This window comes from Odontesthes bonariensis, chromosome 11 (genome assembly GCF_027942865.1).
Source record: "Odontesthes bonariensis isolate fOdoBon6 chromosome 11, fOdoBon6.hap1, whole genome shotgun sequence".
Taxonomy (NCBI): domain Eukaryota; kingdom Metazoa; phylum Chordata; class Actinopteri; order Atheriniformes; family Atherinopsidae; genus Odontesthes; species Odontesthes bonariensis.
The window spans coordinates 28,973,848-29,001,083 of record NC_134516.1 but is presented as its reverse complement, the minus strand read 5'-3'; the positions used below and the strand labels follow the sequence as shown (position 1 = coordinate 29,001,083).

General features: G+C 42.7%; 1 protein-coding gene across 1 annotated transcript; it reads left to right on the top strand.

Moving 5' to 3' along the window:
- Window positions 1–439: 439 nt before the first annotated feature.
- Window positions 440–25,589, top strand: LOC142391236 (uncharacterized). The gene is made up of 3 exons (XM_075477009.1): window positions 440–583; window positions 11,677–11,832; window positions 24,303–25,589. Exons 1-3 carry the CDS (start codon window positions 440–442, stop codon window positions 25,587–25,589), a joined length of 1,587 nt encoding a protein of 528 aa, XP_075333124.1.
- The last annotated feature ends 1,647 nt before the right edge of the window (window positions 25,590–27,236 follow it).

The following is a 27,236-nucleotide window of genomic DNA, read 5'->3' as shown; positions in this document are numbered from 1 at the left end:
CTTGGATTGCAGCGTGTGTAACCAAAAGCACCCAGGAATCCTTCATATTGAGCGGCAGGATAAAGGTACATTCTCCAAACAATCACAACAGACTGCGAGCCTTCCAAGTGTTTCTACCGTAATGTGTCAGACCTGTGGTCATATTGGGGCCGGTGCTGAAGATGATTCTATCTTTTCTGTTGTTGCAGTTAAAGTTAGGAGCCCCAAGAGTAACAAGACTCTATGGACATATGCTTTTCTGGACCCTGGAAGCTCAGGAACATTTTGCACAGAGAGCCTGGCAAAAAAATTAAATGTTAGTGGTAAAAAGACAAGTTTTTTGATGAGAACAATGGGACAAAAGAAAATTGTAAATGCCCACATTTTGTCAGGTCTTGAGGTGTCTGCTGTGGACATGAACGATTTCATCCAGTTACCTGATGTTTTAACACAGAGATCCATGCCAGTCTCCTCACTCAATATCCCTCGACAAGAGGATCTTGTTCGATGGTCATATCTGAAGGATGTAAAGGTCCATGACATTGAGGCAGATGTAGACCTCCTAATTGGAACCGATGCCCCCAAAGTAATGGAGCCTTGGGAGGTAATAAACAGCCAAGATGAAGGACCCTATGCAATAAGAACCAGGGTCGGTTGGGTTATTAATGGTCCACTTCGGGGCACAAGCTGTAAAAGTGGCCGCCCTGCTGTAACAGCCAACCGAATCTCCATTGAACATCTTCAAGACATGTTGGTTCAACAATATAACCACGATTTTAATGAGAGATCAGCTGAGGAGCAATCTGAAATGTCCAGAGAAGATGTCAAGTTCATGAATGTTGTAAGCAGCACAGCAGAGATGATTGAAGGTCATTATTGTATTGACTTACCTTTCCGACAGGAGGATTGTGTCCTGCCAAATAATCGCTGTATTGCAGAACAGCGCCTTCAAAGCCTGAAAAGAAAATTTGACAGGAACAGCACATTTAAGGAGGAATACGCTGCATTCTTAAATGACATGATCGCTCAAGGATATGCTGAAGTGGTGCCTGCTGATGAACTAAAACAAACTGAGGGAAAGGTGTGGTACATTCCCCACCATGGAGTCTATCATCCCAGAAAAGGACAACTTAGAGTTGTTTTTGACTGTGGAGCAACATATAAAGGGACATCACTGAACTGCCAACTCTTGCAGGGACCTGACCTGACTAATACTGTCATTGGAGTCCTCATTCGATTTAGGCAAGAACATGTTGCTGTAATGGCGGACATCAAAGCCATGTTTCATCAAGTACATGTCCCAGATAAACACATCAACTTTCTCCGCTTCCTCTGGTGGCCAGATGGTGATACTGCACAGTCTCCACAGGAACATCGCATGAGAGTTCATCTGTTTGGTGCTGTATCCTCACCAAGTTGTGCAAATTATGCTCTGAGGAGAACAGCAGAAGACAATGCACAACATTTCCCACTTGAAGTGATCAATACAGTGAAACATATTTTTTATGTGGATGACTGCCTGAAATCGATGTCTTCAGACGTAGAAGCAGTACAGATGATCAAGGATTTGACTGCTCTCTGTGAAAAAGGAGGATTTGCTCTTTCAAAATGGATCAGCAACAGCCGTACTGTGCTGCTGTCAGTCACAGAGGAGAGGAGAGCAAATAAAATGATGAAGCTGGATTTGGACGTTGATCAATTTCCAACAGAGCGAGCACTAGGGCTACAATGGTGCATTGGGACTGATATGTTTCAGTTCAGAACTTCAGTTCGAGAACAACCACAGACCAGAAGAGGCATTCTTTCAGTGGTCAGCTCTCTTTATGACCCCTTAGGATTTTTGGCCCCATTCAGTATGCCAGCCAAATTGTTGCTACAGGAGCTCTGCAGGAGAAACCTGAAGTGGGATGAAGTAATTCCCCATGCCTTCTCTAAACAATGGTCTGAATGGCTCCAGGATCTTCAAAAAATGGATGAATTCAAAGTGGAACGCTGTATTAAACCCAGAGACTTTGGAGTCCCAGTTTCAGCACAGCTTCACCACTTTTCTGATGCCAGTCAAGTTGGATATGGAACTGTGTCTTACCTGAGACTGGAAAAGGATGATGAGATACATGTAGCATTTCTTTTGGGAAAAGCTAGAGTTGCTCCCCTCAAGCAGACCACAATCCCAAGACTGGAACTCACAGCTGCAGTTCTTGCTGTTCGAGTTGACAAAATGCTACGGAAGGAGTTGCAACTTATGCTGGAGAAATCAGTTTTCTGGACAGACAGCACAACAGTTCTTAAATACATCGCAAATGAGACCAAACGATTTCACACTTTTGTGGCAAACAGAACTTCTGTCATCAGAGAAGCTTCAGATGTTGAGCAGTGGAGATATGTGGCTTCAAAAGAAAATCCATCAGATGAAGCATCAACAGGAATGAAAGCTCAGGATTTCCTGACAGGCAGGAGATGGTTAAATAGACCTGAGTTTCTCTCCAAACCAGAGGAGGAATGGCCTAATCTGAAAAGAGATTGTGATGTGGTTTCTGACGATGACCCAGAGGTCAAAAGGGACTTGACAGTGAATGCTAATGTCAAGGATGTGGAAAAGGCCACCAGCCAGCTGATCAATTATTTTTCATCCTGGAATAAGTTAAAAACGTCTGTAGCTTGGTTTTTAAAAATCAAAGCAGCACTCATGACATTGGCACAAAAGAGAAAGGAGTTTAGTGCTTCTGCAGGCCTTAATGAAGAACAAGAAGTGGACAGGAACGTTCAGAACTTTAAAGTCACACTCAAAGGGAAAAATCTGACTCCTGAAGATCTTGTGAAAGCAGATGAGTCCATCTTTCTGTATGTTCAAAAGCACAAGTTTGAAGCTGAAATCACCTCACTCAAGAATGGATTTAAAACCCATCTCCAAAAAAGGCATTTTGGAAATGAAGACAAAAATGGACAAGGCCAAGGAAAAGCCTCGCTCCTGGAGACATTGTTCTTGTCGCAGATGCCTCAGCTCCAAGAGGATCTTGGATCGTGGGGAAAGTTTTGGACATCAGACCAGATGCAAAAGGCCTGGTACGCACTGTGCGTCTTCAAACAAGGACCAGTATTCTGGAGAAACCTGTGACAAAGCTCTGTCTACTAATGGAAGCAGCAGTCTAACATCATGACTCTCGTTCTCTATCTCTATTTCTCTCTAATTAATATGTGCTTTTTTTTGCAGATTCATCAGGAAGATGGTCCATTTAGAGCTTATATGACGTATAGAATAGATCTGTCTTGTAGTTGTAGATCCAGAATTAGCTCCTTTTTGTAGAGAACTGTAATTGTGATATTATTCACAATTAGGGGCCGGAATGTAGGAGCTATTTGTAGAGTTAGCTTTTGTTTTTTGGTTCTAGTTGTAAATTTAATTTACTAATTATGAGTAACTTTATTTGATTCATTTCAGTGCTTTATTTAGATTAGATTTGTCTTGCTAATATTCTTTGTTAGTTATTTGTTTTGAATATTTTGTTAATTGGGTCACACTGGGCACCTGAGTCTATTTATGTAGGTAGGCACCTGGAGTACCAGCATGCACTGGGGTGGGCCAATGGTTTTTACCAGGGAAAGGGAGAGAGCAGCAGGTTTTCTTTGTTCTTTTGTTTGTTTTATTGTTTTGGAAATAAATCTTCAGAAAAACGCAAGAATTAATTTTTGGACATTCATCTTCTTTTGCCTGCGTTAAACCACATCCCCATGGTGCATCAGTGGGCTTTTGATTTTGTTTGCTTTAAGTTTAATTTGTTTTTTATGGACAAATGGCCACTACAGATATATATCTATATATAGATATATATATATAGATAAATATATAGATTTTAATTTCTTCTGAGATATATGTGGATATAGATATATATTTTTCTGATAAATAGTTTCTGTCTATTGTGTTTTATCTTATATGTATAATGTATTATTTCTTCATTTTCAACTTAATCATACACAGAATAACATGTTGATTATGTTGATATTTCTACAGTCAGCTCAACACTACAGATATCTGTACAATGTTTTGTGTGCCATGCATAGAATTTACATAGAACAATACATTTTATTGAACCCCCCCCCCCCCCCCCCCCCCCCTAAACCGGTCACATGGTACGGCCGGTTCGAAAGGCCTCTGACGTCACCACATAGTCATCCACACGCGCCTCGGTACAAGCTTCACAAAATACATCCGAAGTTACTGGACACGCGCTTCAGAGTCAAGACCCTGTTGGAAACATCACTACAGACAAATACGCACATTGAGAAACGGCCCATTACCCGACACACATTGCGAAGCCTCGGCTCACCTCGGTTCATCTCGGCTTATCTCGGAACATCTGGTAGCATAGCAACAGAAAGCTGCATGCAGGTGAGTCTAGAAAAGAATGAATTTAGCGGTCAGACGTTAGCAGAAATGTCTTCAAAGTGCTCTGTGTCATTGGTTTGATTCCTGCTGCTGGACACGGGCAGTCAGAACATGCAGCAGAGAGTAAAAAGTTAAGATAACCTGGCTGCTATTCACATAGCCCGGCATGCTAAAGCTAATGCTAACCGTTAAAGCGTTAAACCATCCTAGAAACACAACCTCAGCTATAGATTTCAATAAGCCGGCCAGATGGCCAAATAAAATGGAGCTTTATCCTTTTAGCTGTGTGTGAAACATACTTCTGGCCCTTTTCTTCCTCTTTTCTAACCTTTTGGGGCACTTTTTGACCATCCTGTCACATTTCCCACTAAAGCTGCAGTTTTCTTAACTTCTTTCTGTAGTTTTGCTGAAATCTTTTGTGATTTAAAAAGTTTGATAATGTCAAATGTAGAATGGTTCTTTTGTGAAAGAATTTATGTACTCATGTTACAGGCAATCAGAAGCCCCTTTCACACTGCGACCCGCTACCTTCGCGGGTCCAAATTGCACCTTCGACCCGCGTCGAGCAATTTGAACGCTTTAGGCCGTAGGGTGAACCTCGAAAACTCCTTCAGAACACCAGGCTTGTTCCGCGCTCTCCGAACCAAACACGCTTCAGCTCATAAAAAGATTTGAGTTATGTTGAGGTTTAAAAAAAAGTTTCGCCGCTCAGAACACAGTACTTTTTTAGTTCGCAACGTTTAAAGGAATAACTAGTGCCTGGCAAGGCGTATGTACATATTCGGCAGGCGTAATAACAATTTGGCTCGCGAGAGGTGCCACGGTTGAGACGTCATCAGAATGGACGAATCGGATAGCTGGTATGTCAGCTGGGCTGGTAAACAAAAACAGCACTGCAGCAGCAGCGCGATCATCCAGCAGTACCGAAGAAGACGACATTTCGACCGAAAAATTTGTTACATGCACATATCTTCTGTTAAGCATGAGGAAACACAGAATTTCACGTGAACAAGGTGGAATGGAAGGAATCAGAAGGAACAAATAAAGAAGCACTTGCTGAGTTCTTATACGATGCGTGGCCACATGCTGCTCTTACAGCAGTGGGAAGAAACCTCAGCTTGTACATAGCACATCAACACCAATGTCACCGTGACTGGTGTGCAGTCTGTTCGTGCTGTGGAAGACCTGCAGTGTGACCACGAAGAATGTGACACTGGTGTTTTTGCATGCACAACATGCTGCACAGGAACATAAGACTGTCATTATTAAGAGCCCTGACAGTGATGTAGCAGTCATTGCTGTGAGTCTGCAGAAAGATTTGCTATGCAGCTTGTACTTTTTCACAGGGAAGGGCAACAGAACACGCATAATGGACATTACCAAGGTGTCATCAGCTCTCGGAGCCAGTGTGTGTTCAGCCTTGATTAGGATCCATACGTTCACTGGGTGTGACACCTCAAGGCAAAAAGAAGACATTTGCTGTGGCATGCGAGAAAGATGTCTACCTGAAGGCTTTCAGAAATCTGGGGACTGAATTTAACTTGGACCACTCTACATTTGCATTACTTTGCAAATATGTATGCCATTTGTACGATCAGCCAACCGCAGAAAACATCAATGAGGCTGGGTACAAAGCTTTCTGTATGGCATCATCAGCTTTGCCAGAACTATCTATCCCCCCAACAAGTGATGCCCTCCACCAGCACTGCAAAAGGGCAAATTATCAGGCTAAAATAAGAAGGTCATGTGTAAAGCAAAAGATTGGACTCATTTGAATCGGTGGTGGAGAGGAGGACACTGAACAAACTGTTATCCATCATGGATAACCCCACCCATCCTCTCCACCAGCTGCTGGTTAGACAGCAGAGCTCCTTTTCCAACAGGCTCATCCAGCTCCACTGTCACAAGGACCGTTTCAGGAAATCCTTCCTACCAGCAGCCATCACCATCTACAACACCTCCCCTCTGGCTGGAAGAGAACTTCAACCTCAATAGGCTTGAAGTCTCTCCTAAAAAACAATAACAAAAAACAAAAAAATACTGTAGATTTGTATATAGCAAATGTTTATTCACTATTTCTATTTATTTGATATTATTTTATTTTATTTTATATTTATTTTATTATATTCTATTTGCTTGTTTTTTACTACTTTAATTGTTTTCATATACTGTATGCTGCTGCAACAAAACAATTTCCCAAATTGGGATTAATAAAGTATTAATAAAGTAGACTTGTGCAGGTGTTCCAGCTGTTCAAACACCACAAAGGAAACAGAGGATAAAGAAGATGACACCTGCCCTGACACTGACAGTGAGGAATAGTGTATGTGTGTGCCAGCGTTTTTTTTTTTTTTTTAGCTTTATTCTATTCCATTTGTATCATTCCTTTTATTATGGTTATGTATATACGTTTATGCCGGTTGATGTGTATGCCCTACTTGTTTTGATTTTGTTATGTGTTGTATAGTTATTAGTGAATAAATCAGTAAATGAATACCTGAATGGTAAATGGCTAAATTGGCTCAATTCAGAAATACATGAATGAGCATTATCGTTGATAATTATTATTTTATGTTCACTTTAAAATGATATTTTGCGAGATTCCTTTCTGTAGGTTAGTTTTGACAGCATCAGACAGGTTGTCATTTTTCCAGTTTGTTGTCGTAAATCGGCAACGTGATTGGTCCAGCGCGGTCACGTGGTGTCTTGTGACGTCAAAATCGTCATTCAGCCCTGCGGAAAATATCTTCAGAAAACGTCTCGGTTTAAAAAAAGTACAGGATTCTGTGACGCGAAACTTTTTTTATATGTGCAAAATAAGTTGGTCATTTTTATCAGCTAACGGGCATGTAGTTCGGAGAGCACGGAGCGAGCCTAAACGAAAACGGGGTTCACCTTACGGTCTACTTGGCGTGTTGGTGACCCGTGTCGCCTGAAGCCGAGTTCAGGGGGCGTGGCCTAGTGGCAGAGCGTCACATGAAACACATAAAATGCTGGGCGTGTACAATGACGTAGGCACAAGCCATGCGTCGGAGGTAGGGTGAAATACACCTGTCTGCATCAAATTTTTCAAACAAACGATGGCAGGACACCTTGAGAACTCATTTTTGCAATGCAGTTCATGGAGATGTTACTTTACGGTGCGTCTTGCTGCGTGGGAAACCGCGCTCTCCCATCTTTCTCGCCAGCCCTTCCAGCAGAGGTCCATCTTTCACCGTCCCCAAAATGTGGCGGTAAATAACGTCCTCTGCTCGGAGGCTGAGGAGCTCGCGGACCTCCTTGTCTCCCCAGTTGGCCATATTAAATAATGTCTCCAACTTGATGTAGGCTAAAACAGAGTAAAACTTGTCCTCACCTGTCGCTGTTGTTCTGAATCAGCTGTCCATTCTGTCTTTTAAACTCCTCACGTCACGCCCACGTCCGACCCGCGTCGATTGCGTTCACATCAAACTCGGCTCGGCAAAAAGACTAGGGTCCGACGCGGGTCGAAAGGCGAGTCGAGTTGACGCGGCAGCCCGGGTCGGCAGTGTGAACGCAACAGCGGACGCGCTAAATTCGCGAATTAAACGCGGGTTATTCGGCAGTGTGAAAGGGGCTATATATTCGAGTGTTGTGTGTTGTACCAGACACTGAACTTTTGAACTTTGCCTCTGCTTAGCAACAGCATGATATTAATGGTATAATCTGCCCTGCAACTTGCAACCATCTATTCTTTATCTATAAGCGTGGGATGCGTGTGAACGTCCTGTTGATTTAGATTAAGCTCCGTCATGCACCTCACGAGATCGCGCCTCGCGCGCCAGACAGGAAATAACTCCTTTCTCTGTAACTTGTTTGTGGGTCAATGATAAGGGTTGGCATGATGACAAATTTAAAAATATGTTTTCAACCTGTTAAAACAACATGACCAAAGACCGTTAGAATGTATATTTTGCATTTCTGTTGGTTTCATAGTATTTGATATGACATTTCTACCATTTTTAAGCAAATACAGAGCTACTACGGTACCATTGTATAAAAGCTTGTGTGACGCGCCGTAACGGCAGATCTCTCTGTGTTCTGAATGAGCATGTATTTTAATAAATCATACCAAGGCACATAACGGACTTAGTTCATTTATTTGACTTAAAGCAGGGCTCAGTAATATGGGGTTTGTTTACCATGCAATACACATCCCAAAGCTGTAGGGGGAGCTCCGTAGAAAATAGGCGACAGTCTAGCCAGACTGTCGTAAACCCACCAGAGGCAATTTACGGTTTATTTTTCAAGACACTGGCAGAGAGTTGGAGAAGTAGAGATGCTTAACTCGAATCTTTTGGGCAATCCGGGCTGATTTGATCATTTCGAGGAGGGGATTAGAGTTATACGGACCACTTGAATCACTTGAGTCACTTATGTAAAAAAAAAAAAAACACCTTTCTGCCGTTTAGTGGCTATACGCCTCGCCTTTTTTTGTCCCATTTATCAATTCATTTTGATAAATCAAAGAGCAGCCTACGGCTACAAGTTCATTCATTTATTTTTGTCAAGTAATAATTCAATGCCATTTAATCTGAAAGCCAGACACAACAGCTAGTGTGTGCATTTACACAGCGACAAATGTGGTAGCATTAGGTGAGGCAATGCTGAGTTTAGACCTACAAGTAAACAACATGGAATGATCTTGCCCTCCCTATATCACTAAATGATTATTTTTCAACGACTGTACAAGATGCATGAAGCCATGCTAACCGAGCCTGTAGCTGCCGACTGTAGCTGCCTACTGTAGCTGCCTATTGTAGCTGCCTACTGTAGCTGCCTGTAGCTGCCTATTGTAGCTGCCTACTGTAGCTGCCGACTGTAGCTGCTTACTGTAGCTGCCTACTGTAGCTGCCTGTAGCTGCCTATTGTAGCTGCCTACTGTAGCTGCCTGTAGCTGCCTATTGTAGCTGCCTACTGTAGCTGCCGACTGTAGCTGCCGACTGGGCGCTCGCTCGTCAAGTCACGAGACAGAATCGAAACTTAAAAAGCTTCGAGTTGGCATGGATTTGCTACTTGCCCGTCTGACCGCTGAATCGCTGGCTCTGGGTGACTCAGCGGTCAGACGGGCAAGTAGCGGTGGTTCTGCCATCACGATATCTATTACAAACTATATTACAACTCTAGAAGCTAACACATTCAATTTAGCCGTCGACAGCTAATGGAGAGAGGGTGTGTCTATCAGGCTACCTGGCTCGGCTCAGAGCCCTTTACAACCTGCCGTGAAGCAGTAGTTCTCGGCTCTCGTGTGTTGCGAGTCTTCCAGAGATAAACAAAGCACGCGGCGCCACAGGCAAAGTTGCAAGCGCTGTTTCGGGCTAGGGCCACCAGATGGAGATGGGAATGTCCCCGTTTTCATCGGAACGGGTCAGCCAAGCAAACTGATGTTTGCCAAGCAATTTTATGACCATGAAAAAGTTGCATAGCATGTCTTTAAGAAAGAAATATTTATTCCTCCACACTTTCCAGACTTATCTGAGTATCATTTGGCTTTTTGATAGAAGTGTGCAGCCAAAACATGTGATTTGATGTGTTTAACGTACACAATATGCCATATTTCATGATTAGATCTTAAAATGGGACTTAATTGTGCTCAATATAAATCCTTTAATGACATGAAGATTTTAAGTTGTGTGAAGAGGAGTCATAGCATTATTATAAAGACTTGTGGGTGATCCAGGAAAGTATCACAGGAGCAGTAGAAATCCAGTTCTCCTCAGTATCAGTGTGTGATTTCTCAGATTTACACTCAGAAGCCCATTAAAAGACAGTCTGACTGTCCTCTTCAGAAGTGTCTCATGAAAGCTTCATTATTCACTTTCCTTTACATATCCAATATTTTCTGTTATCCACGAACCAACAAGGACTGAGCACATGATAAAAAGGTTCTGGAAATGAGAACAGGTTTAGAAACGGAGAGAATCTGAACCTCAGTCTTTGGGATGATATTGGGACCCTTTCCTCAAACAGGATCATTGTCTTAATGTAGTAAAATGATTTAAGTTGATGGTGTTCCACTGACTCAGATGAGATTTATGGGATATTGCACACAGTGGCTGTCGGTCTACAGAGTTATTATTACATTTTTTTCTGAATTTGATCAAAAAGCTACAAATATTTTGAACTGTGACCTTAGTGGGTCTTTAAGGAAGCATTTTAAAGTTCACAGGGATTTAAATAAAAAGCACAGTAATGAGTTTAATGTAGTGATGCTCCGATCGATCGGCTGCCGATCATGATCGGCCGATAATGCCCAAAAATAGCCTGATCGGTGATCGGAAAAATATGCCGATCAAAAAACCGATCACGTGACGTAAATTACTAGCGACCACTTTCTAAAGTGTTACTTGACGTGTGTACAGAACCGAACAGGCAAAACCTCTACACTGCATCTTGACAACATGACCTCTCCTGTCTGGAATTTCTTCAAAGTGTGTCAGAAAGATGTGAAACTTACTGCGGTCACGCCATCTGCGCTTCGGAGAGGCACGGTCGCGCTAGCTACACTTGAAAATCAAGTGCCCGTTTACATCACGTCGTACGGTAAAACGTGTGAGCGGTTTCATGGTGCATTCAAGTGCACCCCGTAAACTCAGAAATCTATCGAGGTTGATTTTTCATTTGTTGGAATACATACACCTGTCATTATTTGGTTGTTTTTTACTACATTCTTTTTAATGATTAAAACAAAATGATAGAACAAAATTATTGAAGCATATTCAGAATCAAACTCATTTCTGCATAGTCAGATTTGAAAACTTCATTTAGAACCAAATCAAAATGTTCTCTGCCGACTCCACCAGATTCTTGTTCTACATGTCCCCAGCTACCTCTGGCGGTTTAATTTCTATAAATGGTGCACTCTCTGCTAGATGAAAGGCATGGAAATGTCCGATTTCTTCCGTGATCGGCAGTGATCGGCAATCGGCAGATCATGATTTTGGTGATCGGTGATCGGTCCAAAAAATGCTGATCGGAGCATCACTAGTTTAATGGAATGTGACTGGATGGTTAAAACTGTGCAGACCAGAATGGAGCAGCAGGAGCAAAGCCAGGAGCTGAACCAGGAGCTGAACCAGGAGCTGAACCAGGAGCTGAACCAGGAGCTGAACCAGGAGCTGAACCAGGAGCTGAAGCAGGAGCTGAAGCAGGAGCTGAAGCAGGAGCAGAACCAGGAGCAGAACCAGGAGCTGAAGCAGGAGCAGAACCAGGAGCAGAACCAGGAGCTGAAGCAGGAGCAGAACCAGGAGCAGAACCAGGAGCTGAACCAGGAGCTGAAGCAGGAGCTGAAGCAGGAGCTGAAGCAGGAGCAGAACCAGGAGCAGAACCAGGAGCTGAAGCAGGAGCAGAACCAGGAGCAGAACCAGGAGCTGAACCAGGAGCTGAACCAGGAGCAGAACCCCTCCACCAGGAACAGAGCCGGCTCATCCTCTGGGTCCACCAGGCCACAGGTCAGTGTGGAGGAGGTTTTTATTTTATTTCTTATTTATTTGGTTAGGACTCTGCACATTAATCAACATATCAGCAAAGCATCCATGTAAATATGCCGGAGTTAGCACAGCTGCTAAATTTCATCCGTTGTCCTCAGGCAGGTATCATAAAAACACACAGACAATTAGGGCTGTCGCGGTGAGGGAATTCCCACCGCGGTGATTCATAGCCGCTAAACAGCGCGGTATGCGGTGATATCGCATTTTTGTTCATTAGGCTACTTTCCACGACATGCAATGTTAGATGAAAATCGAGCGCATAATCCGTCTTTTTTTCCCAGCGATTCTGACATTTCACTTTGCTTTGCCTGTCATTTACTCGCTCACAGACCAACATAGCGGAGATCAAGCAGCGCACGCCCCAGTTCTGTTGCCAGTGCCACATGGCAAATATCAACATTGTTGCAGACCTGGGCACGTTTCTTTTAGTAATGACGGAGAAAAACGAAGCAGATCAGGGCAGCAGTTGAGCTCACGTGTCCGGGATACAGTTTTTTTAAACAGACTGCCGCCGACCAACCAACCCCGGCACATTTTTTAAACTTTTTTTTTTTTTTTAAATAGTTTCACCTACACAGTTTTGTTGAAATGATCAGGTATTTCCCAACAGCAAATGTGCACACCAAGCTGTGGTTCTGTGGTTTATTGTTGATATTAGACGGTCGCATTTACAACGGTAAACATGGATAATAAGAGAAGATTCAAAGCCATAAAGTGTCCGGACTAGGCAGAGGAGCAAAGCCGAGATAAAGGTAGGCCACTGCATTTTATTTTAACTTCCATTGCTTCGACACTGAGTAGGCATATTCTTGTAATATCAGCTGCTGAGGGAGAATGAGACCACAACGAGTAGCATGCAGACGTGTGTGCGTGTGCGGTGCCTATATGCAAAGATGACAACAGAAACGGGGCACCTCGCTGTGTTAATGTGTTTCTCCTGCCTTGAGAGGAATATACAATGCATCATTATTACTGTGCTGGCTTAAAAAGTATCAGTTCTGTCAGTCGCTTTGTATCTACTGTGCAGTCTTAAAAACTCGTTCAGTTTCTCGAGTTGTTCTGCGCGTGTAAGCTTGCGTGCGGTGGGCGGTGGCCTGGACACGCACCGGGGAGGTCCTCTCAGCACCGCGGTGATTGCATTTTGCGGTTATCGCGACAGCCCTACAGACAATACACCATGACAAAAAACTAGAGAACAAACAAACAGAAAATATTTAGAAAGATTCACATCAAAGTTATGAGTCCGTGGGGCTTTTCTTAAGACATCACTTGCTTCATCCTAGTTCCTTACGTACTTATTTGTTTCCTAAATTGTCTTCCCATGTGTCTCGGTACCTAACTTACCGCACTTACTCTAGCACTAGTTATGCTCTAAGCTGTTTGGTTTTGGAAGGAAATGCACTTATGATCTCTTGTGACCTGAAGTTCTTTTTCATACCGATGTTGAACACACTTATTGTAAGTCGCTTTGGATAAAAGCGTCTGCAAAATGACCGTAATGTAATATAATGTAATGTAGTGAGCCAGCCATGGAGTAGGACATGATCATGACAAATCATGATGCCCCCCCCCCACCATAGGGTAAGTTCACTTGCTAACGCTTGTTCCCATGTATATGTACTCTCATGCTGAAGACCAGCATTTATCTGACTATTTTGCCACTTTTAATTGGAGTGTGAGTACATGCTAATGCACATTTATATGGCAGTTATGGATACGTTATGTTTTGCTTTGTGTGTGCAGATACATACCAAGACGGGTGGGGGTGTGTGTATATGATATATATATATATATATATATATATTTATTTTAATTAACTAATATCCCTCTCTTTTATTTATTTATTTATTTATTAATTAAATATATATACTACTAGCTATCATTTTCTCCGATTATTCATGTGCAGCCCTTGCTTGCCCAACTGGCACTACTGAACGTTATATGCCTCGATGCGCTTTTTATTTCTATTCCTGGACGGGAGGCTTGGCGGGAGCCGGCCCGCTGGACACTAAACGGTTCCCCACTACCAGCACTTAATGTGTGGTTTGGTTTGCAAAGGGTGTGGCAGTCACCGTGCTCTCTTAGGTGACAGGGGTTAGGGACCCACCAGAGTTATACTATTTGTTTGTTTTGTTAACTGTCTTGTGTGTCTTAAAGTACGCTGTCTTGATGGTACGCTGTCTTGAAGGTACGCTGTCTTGAAGGGGTATATTTATGGTGTATCGTCCACTATCATTCCTAATGGCTGACACAAATAACTTAAAGGAAAACGTCGGAAAATTTAAATTTTCCTATATTCCCTGACACCTGTCCCCCAAAATTGATTTCTCACACTGTTTTACATTATTCAACCCATAACCTTGCGCTCCCAGATTTTTTCACTTCTGGCCATGGGCGCAGCCATGTTCAGCCACATCCGGGCATATTTTACGTCAGAAATGCAATTCTACTTGTGCAGCGGAAATAAAATTCTACTTGTGTGGCGGAAGTGTGCTCTAACAAAGTGTAGAGTGTAACTTGGAAATACACAATGATTGAATACTACCTGTATATAGTAGAATTAGAATTTTTTTTTTTTTTATTTCAACATGTATGTTCACATATATCTGTAGTGATAGTCTACAACTGCCTCGTCGGCGTGAAGGAAACCCTTGTAGGTCCCGTCCTGCGACTCATATTTATCCCTGATCGCCCACACCGCACAGGAGGGAATCACTCTTTGGAAGCGCTTCCCAAGTCTCCCATGGAGAAAGCAGGTCACCTGCCGGTAGGCCTGGAAACGGTATACAAGGTTGGGTATGGGGTCCGGAAACGCCTCACTGGTTGTATCCACGAGCCGTGGATACAACCAGTGAGGCGTTAGCATTTGGCGGCGGTGTCGCGGCTGCTGCGACAGCCACTTGTCCATCCTTATTTTTAGCCTTATTCGACCATCTCGGCTGATGGCCATAAGCTAACATAACTTGGATCGAGAGGCTGATCATGATCTGAGTCAGACCAAGACAGTTCGTAAGTCTCTTCCATTGCTGTAGAAAAAATGTTTGCATTTCTGACGTCATGTTGAGTGAACATGGCGGCGCTAGGGAGGGAGAGCCAGAGCGGTATAACTTGAATTTCAAACATTCGCGAATGTTACTCTCTCGGGCTGACAAATGTAAACAAGGTGAGAAATCGATTTTGGGGAACATGTACCAGGGAAAATAGTAAATTTGAAACTTTCCGGCGTTTTCCTTTAAGCCTAATTTATGCTTCAGACGCAAAGCCTCTGACGCTCGGACGCAGAGCCTCTGCGAGCGTCAAAATCTTGACCACTCCCCCACGCAGAGGCTCTGCGCGCGTTCTCGTGCACCTCAGAAAAATCCTGACTACACGTTGGACGGACACAAACCCACGCAGAGCTCAAGCGGAAGTGCGCAGACAAAAAGCGGCTGTGATTGGTCCTTGGTATGCCTTTACGGTTGTCTGTGTGGCTTCCTCCTAGGGCTGGGCGATATGGACCAAAAGTCAAATCTCAATATATTTAGGTTGAATATCGATATACGATATATATCCCGATATTTTTTTCCGCAAAGTGAGAGCTGTGAAATAAAATGCTCAGTCAAAGTCAAAGCCAAATACGAGTAGTTTTATTGAAAACTCACTATAAAATGTAAACACTGTATAACAAAGCTCCGTAAGGTGTACATTTAAATAAAAAAAATATCTTAAATAAAATTAGCCTATAAAATAAAATAGGTAAATCTTTTTCTGAGCGCAGCATTTATATATAAAGAGATAACAAAATAAAGTGCTCAGTTTAAGAAAAACGTTTTTAAACATCAGCTTGAGATTACTCCCCCCCCCCCCCCCCCCCCCCCGTGTGCATGAAAGAGGAGGGGCGGAGCCCGAGCGAGGGAAGCAGTGCAGAGAGCTCTGATCAACGGCTTGCCTGAAGCAAGTATTACAGCGCAAATTTGAACTATATCGATATATGCGATATGGTCTAATTCCATATCTTATTTAAAAATCTATCGATATATCTTAAATATCGAGATATCGCCCAGCCCTACTTCCTCCTTTGCATTTTCGCCAACTCCAATAAAAGAAGCTGTTCTTCTTCGATGTCGAGCAACTCCAGATCCATATCTTGCATACACGCCATTGTTGTTTTGAAAGATAAACACTTCCGCCGGCGCCGCTGAAGTTCTCGTCAACGCCCACCGAAATTCTCGTGAGTTCTCGAATACTTTTGGGAGGAAACTGCTGTGCGTCCCTAGAAATTCCAGACCGAGGTTGCAGAACCATAACATGAAAAGTGGTTCGCGACCAGAGCAAAGCAACACGTCAAGACGATAGACGCAGAACTGTAATCTGCCCTTTAGGAGTGACTATGGGTATAAGTTACCGTGGAGATTTATTCTGTGGAGCTAGCCTGCTCCAGACCAGGCTAAGTTCCAGGATATATTTAATCTCATCCCTTATCTCAATCATCACAAACAGAAACCAATAGTTATTCCACTGCCCACTGCACGTTGTTATCACATATAACTAGACCCACTGTCATTATTTAAACGTTTGTGATTATTCATTTTACTCATTTTGGATGAATGATGATTTTAGATGATGTTGCAATCATTAGATCATTTACGGTTTCCCATAGACTATAAGATTATATATAAAATGACGGAATATTAGGGCCACAGAGAAAAAAAAAAAATCACAGACTTCGAGAATAAAGTCATAAATTTACGAGAATAAAGTCAGAGGAGGAGAGTTGTTGAAATGAGGACCGTGGAGCATTTTGTGGAATTGTACTTTAGTATAGGTTTCACAAACAAGGAGATACTTTAAGACCTCATGACACCCGGAGACGACTTTTTTTTGTTTAGTCTGAAATAACTATTATTTTCGAGTTGAAGTACATTTTTGTGATAAATATGCCCGGTTCTCTGTTATTTCCGAAATTTGAACGCGTGCCACTGAAATCCACAGGCCAGTGTCCCTGGAGCATACGTCATAAAAATGACGTATGCTCCGGAACGTCTGCTCCCTCCTCCTCTCCTCTCGCACACTCTAGACTGTTCGCGGCAGCGCACACCGACTCATCTACCACTGGCATTGGCTCACACCTCCCACAAGAACACCTAAAGCAGGGGTGGCCAACCGGTCAGAGCCGCATTTTTTACTGTGTTACCACAAAGAGCCACATTATTTGGAAAAATGACCGAATTCTCTCCGTTCCATCTGTCTGTTCTTGACTTGCTCTCGTCTCGGTCACATCAGCGCTGATATTAAACCCACGAACCGAGCAAAAATGTCAAAAACAGACGTGTTTGGAAAGCTTCTTCCCAGTGAGGAGACAGAAGAAAGCTGCATTTTGAAGACGTTTCAGCGTTGCCATACCGACCAGAGAGCGTTAGGAGGCAGAGTCGTTATATCGGGAGGACGTTGCTAATAAAGTTACATACAAGTACACAGTGGATTCAAGTTTCTTATTAGGGTTAGGGGCTAGGGTTAGGAGCTGGGCTATAACATATGAGCAACAGCGCCTTCCGCCTCGCCATCCGAACTTTCCGTGGAACCGTGTGGCTCCAACTCATCCAGGTAACGCCCCTCACATTGTCCTCCAGTATTGGTCGGACTCTGCCACTTCGAAAAATGTGTCAGGATCCGAGGATGAATAGGAGGAGTTGTCAGAATCCCTGTTGTAGCTATGACAGATGTCAGGATCGTTCCGGAGTGTACGTCATAGGTCACTTGACGGACTAATAGGAAGCTCGCCAGCAGATCGCTAAAATCGCACTTTTAAAAGGCTGTACAAACTCAATTTCTCTATCATAATGATTAAAACTAGCTTCAAGTGACTATTTTGTATGTGTACTTTCAATGTGTTTATGTACATTACAGTATTTTCCGGGTGTCATGAGGTCTTTAATCTTTTGGCACATCAGCATCACATTGTCACAAGTATCAGGACTCAGAAAAGAATATGCAAGAAAATGCATCTTTTCCGTCTCATAAATGTACGACTTTTTTTTCTTCCTCAGTGTGACCCTAATACTTTGTTCTATAAAATAAAAATCCCATGTAAATATATTACACATCAAAGTGTAACATTATGTTCCTTTATTGAATGAGGATGAATCAAAACAGGTCAACCATCAGCTCCTTTCAAAACTGAAGTCACACAGATGTAAAGCACAGAATCAAAGCATATTATACAACACAAGGATAAATACACGTTCAAAGGTCTGTATATAATACACCCCGCATGTCTGCACACTGAAATAAATGCAGGACAAATCCATACACATCAAATGAACAGACAAATTAATGGATGCAGTAGGCTCCCTGCAAGCTTGTATACGCACAGTATACAGCACAAACATCATAAGAGGCCACATTCATTTAAATTAATTAATAATAATAAAAAAAACACAAATTCCTCTGCCACTGCAGGACATATTTAACTTAAATTCAAAGCCTGCATATTAACTAAAATAATTTAACACATATTGGTCCCTGACGAGCCGACCATTGACCACCACAGCTTTTGGTGACCCACCACCCGTGCCTTGTCTGTGGGTTTTCTTTTTCACTGCTAAAACAGTACAGACAATGTGTGAGCTGCACCTTCTGGGTACAATATACGCTTGTCCATTGTTAAGTATTAGTCAGGCCCCTTACCATTCTGCAGAATGTTCTTGTATTTGATTTTGACTTGCTGCCATGTCCATTTTGGCCCGGTAATGTTTAATCTACATCACACCACACACACACACACACACACACACACACGTAGAGCAAAGAGAAACTTTATCTATCCCTAAAGGAAATTCAATGAAGTCATTTAGCAAGCGACTTTGGGTCCTTTGAAAGGCGCTATATTAATTAAAGTTATTATTAGCTCATCTATTTATCAAAGAGTTATACAGTCTGATGGAGTAACATTTACACAATTTCACTCATATCTGCAGTCCATTTCAGTTGTACAACTGATTCATAATTAGTTATACAACTGCATTTTTGGAGATGTGAATTAACTATTTGGATTGTAATTGTGATGTTTCAGCGGAGCGGTGAGTATGTACTTGTGCACTACTTAAGCATTCAGGCGGTCAGCAATACTTTGCCACACTTTTTCTCTTTGCATTATCACTGTGGCGGTGCTGCCTTTCTTTTTAATTATGTGTTTTACCTCTCGTATGCCTCCATGAGGATTTCTGCATCGAATGGGGAAAAGTAAGCCGCTTTATCTGGAATAATAAAAACCCATATATACAACCTGGAGGCCTCGTCTCCAGGTTGGTATGGTACGTAAAGTGTTGAAACACATCAAGTGTCTCCGCATCCACCATGACTGATGGTTGCTGTCCCTCTGTTGGCTGCCGGGAGTAAAACATACAGACTGTTTATTTTTTTATTCAAATGTAAACAACAGTTTTGGAGCCAATGAGACACTGGCACCGTTACCCAGGCTCCGCCCTCGCAGTGACGCAACACCTTCGGCTCTGCTACACTTACTCAGTCCAACTGCTCATTCAGGTGGATTCGAGTTCCCGAAAAAACGGGAACTCCACCCACTTTGTCGGGAAGCAATCAACTTTGAGCAGCGCCAACCAAGGCGGGTTCAAGGTAGTGACGTGGTTGAACTGCCACTCAACCCATGGATTGTACACGGAAGCGCTTCATTCAATATCAACATGGAGCAGCGTCAAGCTTTCAACACTGCTGTAGATGCTGTAATGAAAGTGTTCGACGGGAGATTCTCGTTAAAAATCGAGCAAAGAACAGCCCTTGAATCGTTTCTTGACAAGAAAGACGTTTTCGCCTGACTTGCTCCCTACTGGCTTTGGTAAGAGTTTAATCTACCAGTTAGCCCCGCTGGTAGCTAAATCATACGTCAGAGGAAAGAGTGGTGTGATTGGCTTAAGCTTAGGCACAGCCTTTTCTGGCCACAACCAGTAGCAACCCGAGGGAGGCGGGTTGACCAGGCCATTTCGAATCGTATTCGTTATGGTCTTGGTCAGACCAGAATCTCGAAGAGATTTGAAAGTCTATGTTAATCAGGCTATGGCACCGTAGCTCCTGAGAGAATTGCAGCAGCTTCTTGAATTGAATTGGCATAACAGTATAATACAGTGTCGTCAGCATATGGTTGCATCTTTATATTTCTACAGACATTTGGTAAGTTATTGACATTTACGCTGAATAAAACAGGACCAAATATTGAGCCCTGTGGTACTCCAGCAGAACAAGTGAGGTATGAAGATGACAAATCACCAATTTGAACTGCCTGTTTCCTGTGCGAAAGGTATGATTTCATCCAGCAGAGGGCACTATTTGAAAAGTTGAAATGAGCAGATTTAGCAATAAGCACATCATGATTAATGGTGTCAAAAGCACGCTTTAAATCAAGAAATACAGCAGCTACAAAGCCACCCTGATCCAACAAGTACTTTAAGTTTTCTAGGAAATAACAGGCAGCTTTCTCTGCTGAATGGAATTTCCTAATCCGAACTGCATTGGATGAAGAGTGGCTCTTCACTCGACTTTTACTCACCTCGTCGTCTCCACATTTCAAATGGGGAACGAAAAATACTCGCTTCCGTGTCCTCACACTGCAGGTCTGCAGCTAGAGTCCTCTCAGTTTTCTAGGAAATAACAGGTAGCTGTCTCTGCTGAATGGAATTTCCTAAATCCAAACTGCATTGGATGAAGAGTGGCATGGCCATTATTTCAGTGTTCAGTCAGTTCTGTGGTAACCCATTTCTCCGCTACTTTGGAAATTCTAGGTAAAATACTTATGGGTGGATAGATTTTGTCGACCTTAAAGACGGGGGTGACCCGAGCAATCTTCCATGTCGATGGTACCGTTCCTTGTTTTATGGATTGATTAAGACTTTATCTCTATTTTTCATTAATTTTATCATTTCATTGTTCAACCAGGGCAGATTATTTCTATGTTGCTTGGATTTACCTTTTTTTTTGTGAATCATTATAATATCATTGACTTTTTTAATAAAGTATCTGAGCTAGCCTCAATGTCGTTATTTTCCATAATATTAGACCTTCTATGTTTTGGATTTCCTCATTCAGGAATTGTTGCTGGCTTTTGGGCATGAAGTAGAACTGGTGACCTCTGGATGCCATAAAATGCTTCCTCTTAATTTTCCATGAACACAAGATAAAATTGTGATCTGACAGGCCTGATAATAGATTTAAAGTCTTAGGCTGTGTTCGAAACCGCCTACTTTTCCTACTATTCCTACTAGTCATACTTTTTTAAGTTCCCGGATGTACAATAGATGCATACTAGATTTGCCGAAATGTTGAGTATTCATCATGAGGTTACTTGTCACACTCAAACTACCCAAGATGCAACCTAACGTGACGTCGTCCATCGCCATTTGAACGATCAAATTCAGTTAACGGGACGAGAGCAGTCAAAACGGCGAAACCGGAAGTGCGTTGCTCACAGCGGCTAGCTTTACTAGCGGCGAATTCGTGGGAACAAAATTGTATATAGCCGGTATTTTGTCAGATTTTCAACACCTTGGGGGTCTAAATGACTACTTTCTCGCCTGAAAATGTTTCAAATGTTGCTAAAGTTATATATTTACAGAGTTTATAGCTTAAACGAAATCAGCTTTTCAGGCCGGCTGATGTCGGCTCGGGCAGGAGTGAAGTGCACTGTGTGTAAACGCTCTGCATACTGTGATCGATGAGTATGCCGTTTTCAAGTATGTAGTATGTAGTAGGCGGTTTCGAACACAGCCTTAGAGATTCTTTCAGGATTATTAGTAAATATTAGATCAATTGTTGTATTTGACGTATCAGTTATTCTTGTCGCTTCTTTTATAATTTGTGTCAAATTGTACTCATCCATCTGCTGTTTAATATTTTTCCTTACTTGATGTCCCAGTTGATATTAAAATCAGTGAGTAGGATGATTTCATTCTTCGAGTTGCAGTGATTTAAGATTGTCTGAAGATGATCATAAAACACATCCTTTGCTGAGGTGGATCCACACAAATCACAGTAAAATACATTACAGAACAGAGTGATGCATTTAGACCAATACACTCAGCGTTAACGTCTTTAGGCCACCTTATTAGTTTATGTTGAAACTTCTCTCTGACAGATTAATACTCCCCCACCTCGCCCTGCTTCTCTAGCCTTTCTAAATACATTATAACCGGGAATGCTGGTAGCTGCTGTAGATGATGATGAATGTGTCAACCAACTGTCACATATTCCAAGTATATCAATATCAGAGTCACTTAATAAATGTTCCATTTGCTCAGTTTGTGTTTTCCTGGTTAAAAACAGCAAAGTGTTTTCTTGGTTTCATCTCCTCTCTCTGAGCTGCAGATCCAGATGTGCTTAGACTCAACATATGCTGCAGGCTGAATGATCTGCTGGAAGAAAATTAGTGTTGCACCGATACCATTTTTTGGCCCCGATACCGATACCTGGCTGTGCAGTATCGGCCGATACCATACCGATACCACTATGTTTTAGGAAAAAAAAAAAAAAATATATATATATATATATATATATATATATATATATATATATTTTTATTTATTTATTTATTTTTTTTCAAACAGAGTGGTATCGGTATATGTGTATATATATATATATATATATATATATATATATATATATATATATATATATGAAGAGCTGCATACTACTTGGATGTAAAATGTAAAATCTTTATTACTTTACAAGTTCATAAAACACATGGGGGGCTCCGATCTAATTGAGAGAGAGAAGGATTGGGAACGCAGGCTTCCTTGGTTGCGACACACACGACAGGCTAACCCTTAACACAGCACACGGAATGAAAACCCACTACAAGTCAGGTTAGCTTCACTAGCTTTAAGGCATGCTTTAAACACAGCACACGGAATGAAAACCCACTACAAGTCAGGCTAGCTCCACTAGCTTTAAGGCACGCTTTAAACAGCACACAGAGTCAACACACCACAAAACACGGGGCTAACCTGCAGCATATGGCGCCCGTTTAACCACAGACCCGTCACTCCTCCCCACGCAACCCCACCAATCAATACAACATAACAATAGGCCGACCTATACATAAACACGAAGTTAAAAGGAGAGGAATACTTAACTCGCCCACTTGGCGAGACCCTCCCCCGGGGTCTGAGCTTGTGCCGCCGTCCAACTCCCCGGGATAACGGCTTTGCTGGACGGCGAAGACGGTAACTGGCTGTCGGCTGGTAGTGCGCTGTCACGACCGCACAGGGAGCGATTGCGGCCCAGCACTCTCTATCGTGGACCCTGTTTTGACTACAGGAAGCACCCAGCCTCCCCTCCTCACACTCGCGCTGCAAACTCCCCCTGGCTAGCTGTCTTCGTCGCCGGCAGCTCTAGATGACTGCGAATGACACCCTCCCCAGCTGACAGAGTGCCGTGTCGCCAGACGTCTTGCTCCTCACACATAGAAAAAGCTGCCCCGGCATTGGTTAAGAGCGGCTATTGGCCCGCTCTCATTGGTCTGGAGCAGGCCAATAGCGATAGCTGCACAGTGATTACAACACAGTGTAGGAAGTGTCGGGAGACGTTCAAGTGTCATACAAGTATCGGAAATGGTATCGCTGCCCTATTTGTTGGTACTCGCCGATACCGCCATTTTAGTGCCGATCAGGGCCCCGCCCGATACTGGTATAGGTATCGGTGCAACACTAAAGAAAATCAGCGGGCAGATTGTTGTGGTGGGACGTTTTCTGGCTCTCAGTCTGCAGATTTGAGAGGTTCAGGAGCTAATCTTCATTATTTGCGTTTAAAATCTCTGGGTTACATGAATTGAACCTGGTGGTGGTAATATTCTGGGTCTTTAATGGTTAGATGACAGGTTTGTAGAGATGTTTTAACAAAGAGAGACAAAGGTTGAGTTAAAACGGACTGTGTTTCCCTGATGGCTGTTGAGCTGAATGGCTGCAGACCTCTGAGTTGTAAGCTGGAACAGAGGGTTAGTGTAAAGACTGTCATGTATAACCACCACTGTCACTTTTATTCCTTTAAACCAGCGGTCATCAAGCTTTTTCAGCCCAACCTCTACATGGTGTTTAAGTGAACAACTTGGACAAGACTCTGGTTCCTTCCATTATTTAGAAATATTGTAGCTCAAGTTCCTTTTCAGAGTTTCATCATGACAAAAAGAATTTGTAAAAGAGCAAAAAGCAAGAGTTTACTGCTTAAAAAGCTGAACGTGTGCAGAACACATCGGAGCACAGTGCTGATAGCTGAGGGCACTTATAAACGCACCCTCAGCGTTCACGTTTGATCTGAGATATTGAGACCTGTGTGGCTCGGTCTGTCCAGCTCCAGTTAGAATATGTTGGTTAGCGTAGGTTAGCTTAGAGAAATCTTTTGTGTGAACTTCAAAAGGATCTAAGTCTTCTTCCTCTCTGTCATTGCAGAAACGTAGAGCCCAAGAGGGATCCAGATGGCACTGCTGTAAGGACTGTGGGAAAGTTATCAAACGATCAAATCTGAGGTATCATCACAGGCTTCATACTGGAGAGAAGCCATACAGCTGTGGTCAGTGTGGGGCAGCTTTCACTGAATTAGGTAGTCTAAAGAAACACAAACGTATTCACACTGGAGAGAAGCCATACAGCTGTGACCAGTGTGGGGCAGCTTTCACTCAATTATCAAATCTAAAGAGACACCAACGTATTCACACTGGAGAGAAGCCATACAGCTGTGACCAGTGTGGGGCAGCTTTCACTACATTATCTAGTCTAAAGAGACACCAACGTATTCACTCAGGAGAGAAACCTTTCATCTGTGGTCAGTGTGGGGCAGCTTTCACTGCATTATCTGATCTAAAGAAACACCAACGTATTCACACAGGAGAGAAACCTTTCAGCTGTGGTCAGTGTGGGGCAGCTTTCACTGAATTAGGTCATCTAAAGACACACCAACGTATTCACACAGGAGAGAAGCCTTATAGCTGTGGTCAGTGTGGGGCAGCTTTCACTACATTATCTAGTCTAAAGACACACCAACGTATTCACTCAGGAGAGAAGCCTTTCAGCTGTGGTCAGTGTGGGGCAGCTTTCACTAAATTATTTGATCTAAAGAGACACCAACTTATTCACTCAGGAGAGAAACCTTTCATCTGTGATCAGTGTGGGGCAGCTTTCACTCAATTATCTAATCTAAAGAGACACCAACGTATTCACACTGGAGAGAAGCCATACAGCTGTGACCAGTGTGGGGCAGCTTTCACTCAATTATCTAGTCTAAAGAGACACCAACGTATTCACTCAGGAGAGAAACCTTTCATCTGTGGTCAGTGTGGGGCAGCTTTCACTGCATTATCTGATCTAAAGAAACACCAACGTATTCACACAGGAGAGAAACCTTTCAGCTGTGGTCAGTGTGGGGCAGCTTTCACTGAATTAGGTCATCTAAAGACACACCAACGTATTCACACAGGAGAGAAGCCTTATAGCTGTGGTCAGTGTGGGGCAGCTTTCACTACATTATCTAGTCTAAAGAGACACCATCGTATTCACTCAGGAGAGAAGCCTTTCAGCTGTGGTCAGTGTGGGGCAGCTTTCACTAAATTATTTGATCTAAAGAGACACCAACTTATTCACTCAGGAGAGAAACCTTTCATCTGTGATCAGTGTGGGGCAGCTTTCACTCAATTATCTAATCTAAAGACACACCAACGTATTCACACTGCAGAGAAATGATTGGCTTAAATCAACATCAATTTTTACGGCAAATAAGCAAAAATTCACCTGGGAGCAGCAGCAGGAACTACCAATCAGAAGCCTTGCCTTTGTTCGGATTAAAAATCTTCTTTGTGGATTACCACCTTCTCTTGTCAGGACTTTAGTTCTGAATGTTCTGTGGGGAACACATGTTTGAAGAACCATTGAAAGTGCTTTATAATTTGTTGGGATTGCTTTAACTGGGGACGGATCTCCCGTTCAAGACAAACATGGCATCAATTGTGAGTTGATGGACAGAACAAAATGCAGTCTGTTTGAAAGTGGAAACATGTTTATTCTGTTATACTGACTATATTTGTTTTGTTAAATTAATACTATCTACCTTAAAATAACAGCTTGAAAAAAATTGTGCGGCTAGAATGAGTTTTAATATTACGATTGGCCTGTCTCCTATGCCCTTCGGGGGTCTGAGTTGGAATAACTGCGCTATGTAACTTAGCTGGACCGGCCCGGGAGCTGAGCGGAAGTACTTCGACTTGCTTTCTGGTACATCTTCCACAAAAACAAATAGACCCCTCTCACGCTCCCAGGTACATTTGATTACTCTTACCTTCTCGGTCGACATAGCTTGCACTTTCTGACTCCTCACCAGTTAGTCAACAAACGTGAAAGCGAAAGGGTGTTGTATTTACGACAGTGTAACCGTACATTACCTCCAAGCCTGTAGGGGGAGTTCCATAATGGGCTTTTTGAGAAGTTACATTGTATTGCTTTAAAAGTTAAGATCCACAAAGTAGCTTTGCACCAGCTGTGGGTATTTATGTAAACATCTGAAGAAGCAATATATCATTTCAGTTTGATGTGAAGTCGAGCTCTACACTCGTCTGTATTTCATTGTTCTGCATTTCATTAAAGGTCAATGTTAACTTTTCTCATGCTTTTCATGTTCTTGTTACAGATATTTTTGAAGAAAATGTGTGTTTAGTTACGAGGGAAAGTTGACCCTTATCTTCCCCAAAGACCCAGAAATCTTTAACGCAGTCTGAAAAAGGTTTGGAGTTGTTTCCTGTACTTCCCAGACAGCTGTATGATGCTCATGGCTGAAGCTGAAAGTTGAGGCTGTTCCAACACTAAAAGGGCACGAGGCTCAACTTCAAGCTGTGAAACTCTTTTAAATGTCTGTTGTGTTGGAATCAGATGTGTGAACGCATTTTAGTCCAAACGTCATTGCTGCACTGAGGGAAAAGGCAGCTAAGCAGGCTAACGGTACTTTGAATTGAACCGTTTAACACGAGAAAACTGAACGGATCTGTTTGTTGCTTCTACAACTGCTCAGTTACTCACACAATCAGGTACTGAGCAGATTTACCAAACAGACATTCTGCTGTAATCTCAGATGCTCTCAGTCGCGCTGCTCACGTTGTTTTAGTCCACAACTCTTCTTCTTCTTCTTCTTCTGCCCCGACGGCTGCACAACTTACCCAGAACACCCGGTGGCAGAGTGTGCACACGACACCCTTATGCTTTATTGGATTGTATCTACAAACTGAAACGCTGATCATTTAAACCTGCTTCAGGCTGTTTTTGTTCCCTTTAGTTTTAAGCTGACTGTGTTTGGCGTACCCTGAGCATTTCAGTGGAAAATGTTCAGCACATACTTGGAGT

What these genes read in the sequence shown, in the direction of transcription:
- LOC142391236 (XM_075477009.1), top strand. Translation starts at nt 440, where the DNA reads ATGCCAGTCTCCTCACTCAATATCCCTCGACAAGAGGATCTTGTTCGA. An exon ending in AAGTAATGGAGCCTTGGGAG is followed by an intron (nt 584 to 11,676) that starts GTAATAAACAGC and finishes GAGCTGAAGCAG; the next exon opens with GAGCTGAAGCAGGAGCAGAA. An exon ending in CTGGGTCCACCAGGCCACAG is followed by an intron (nt 11,833 to 24,302) that starts GTCAGTGTGGAG and finishes CTGTCATTGCAG; the next exon opens with AAACGTAGAGCCCAAGAGGG.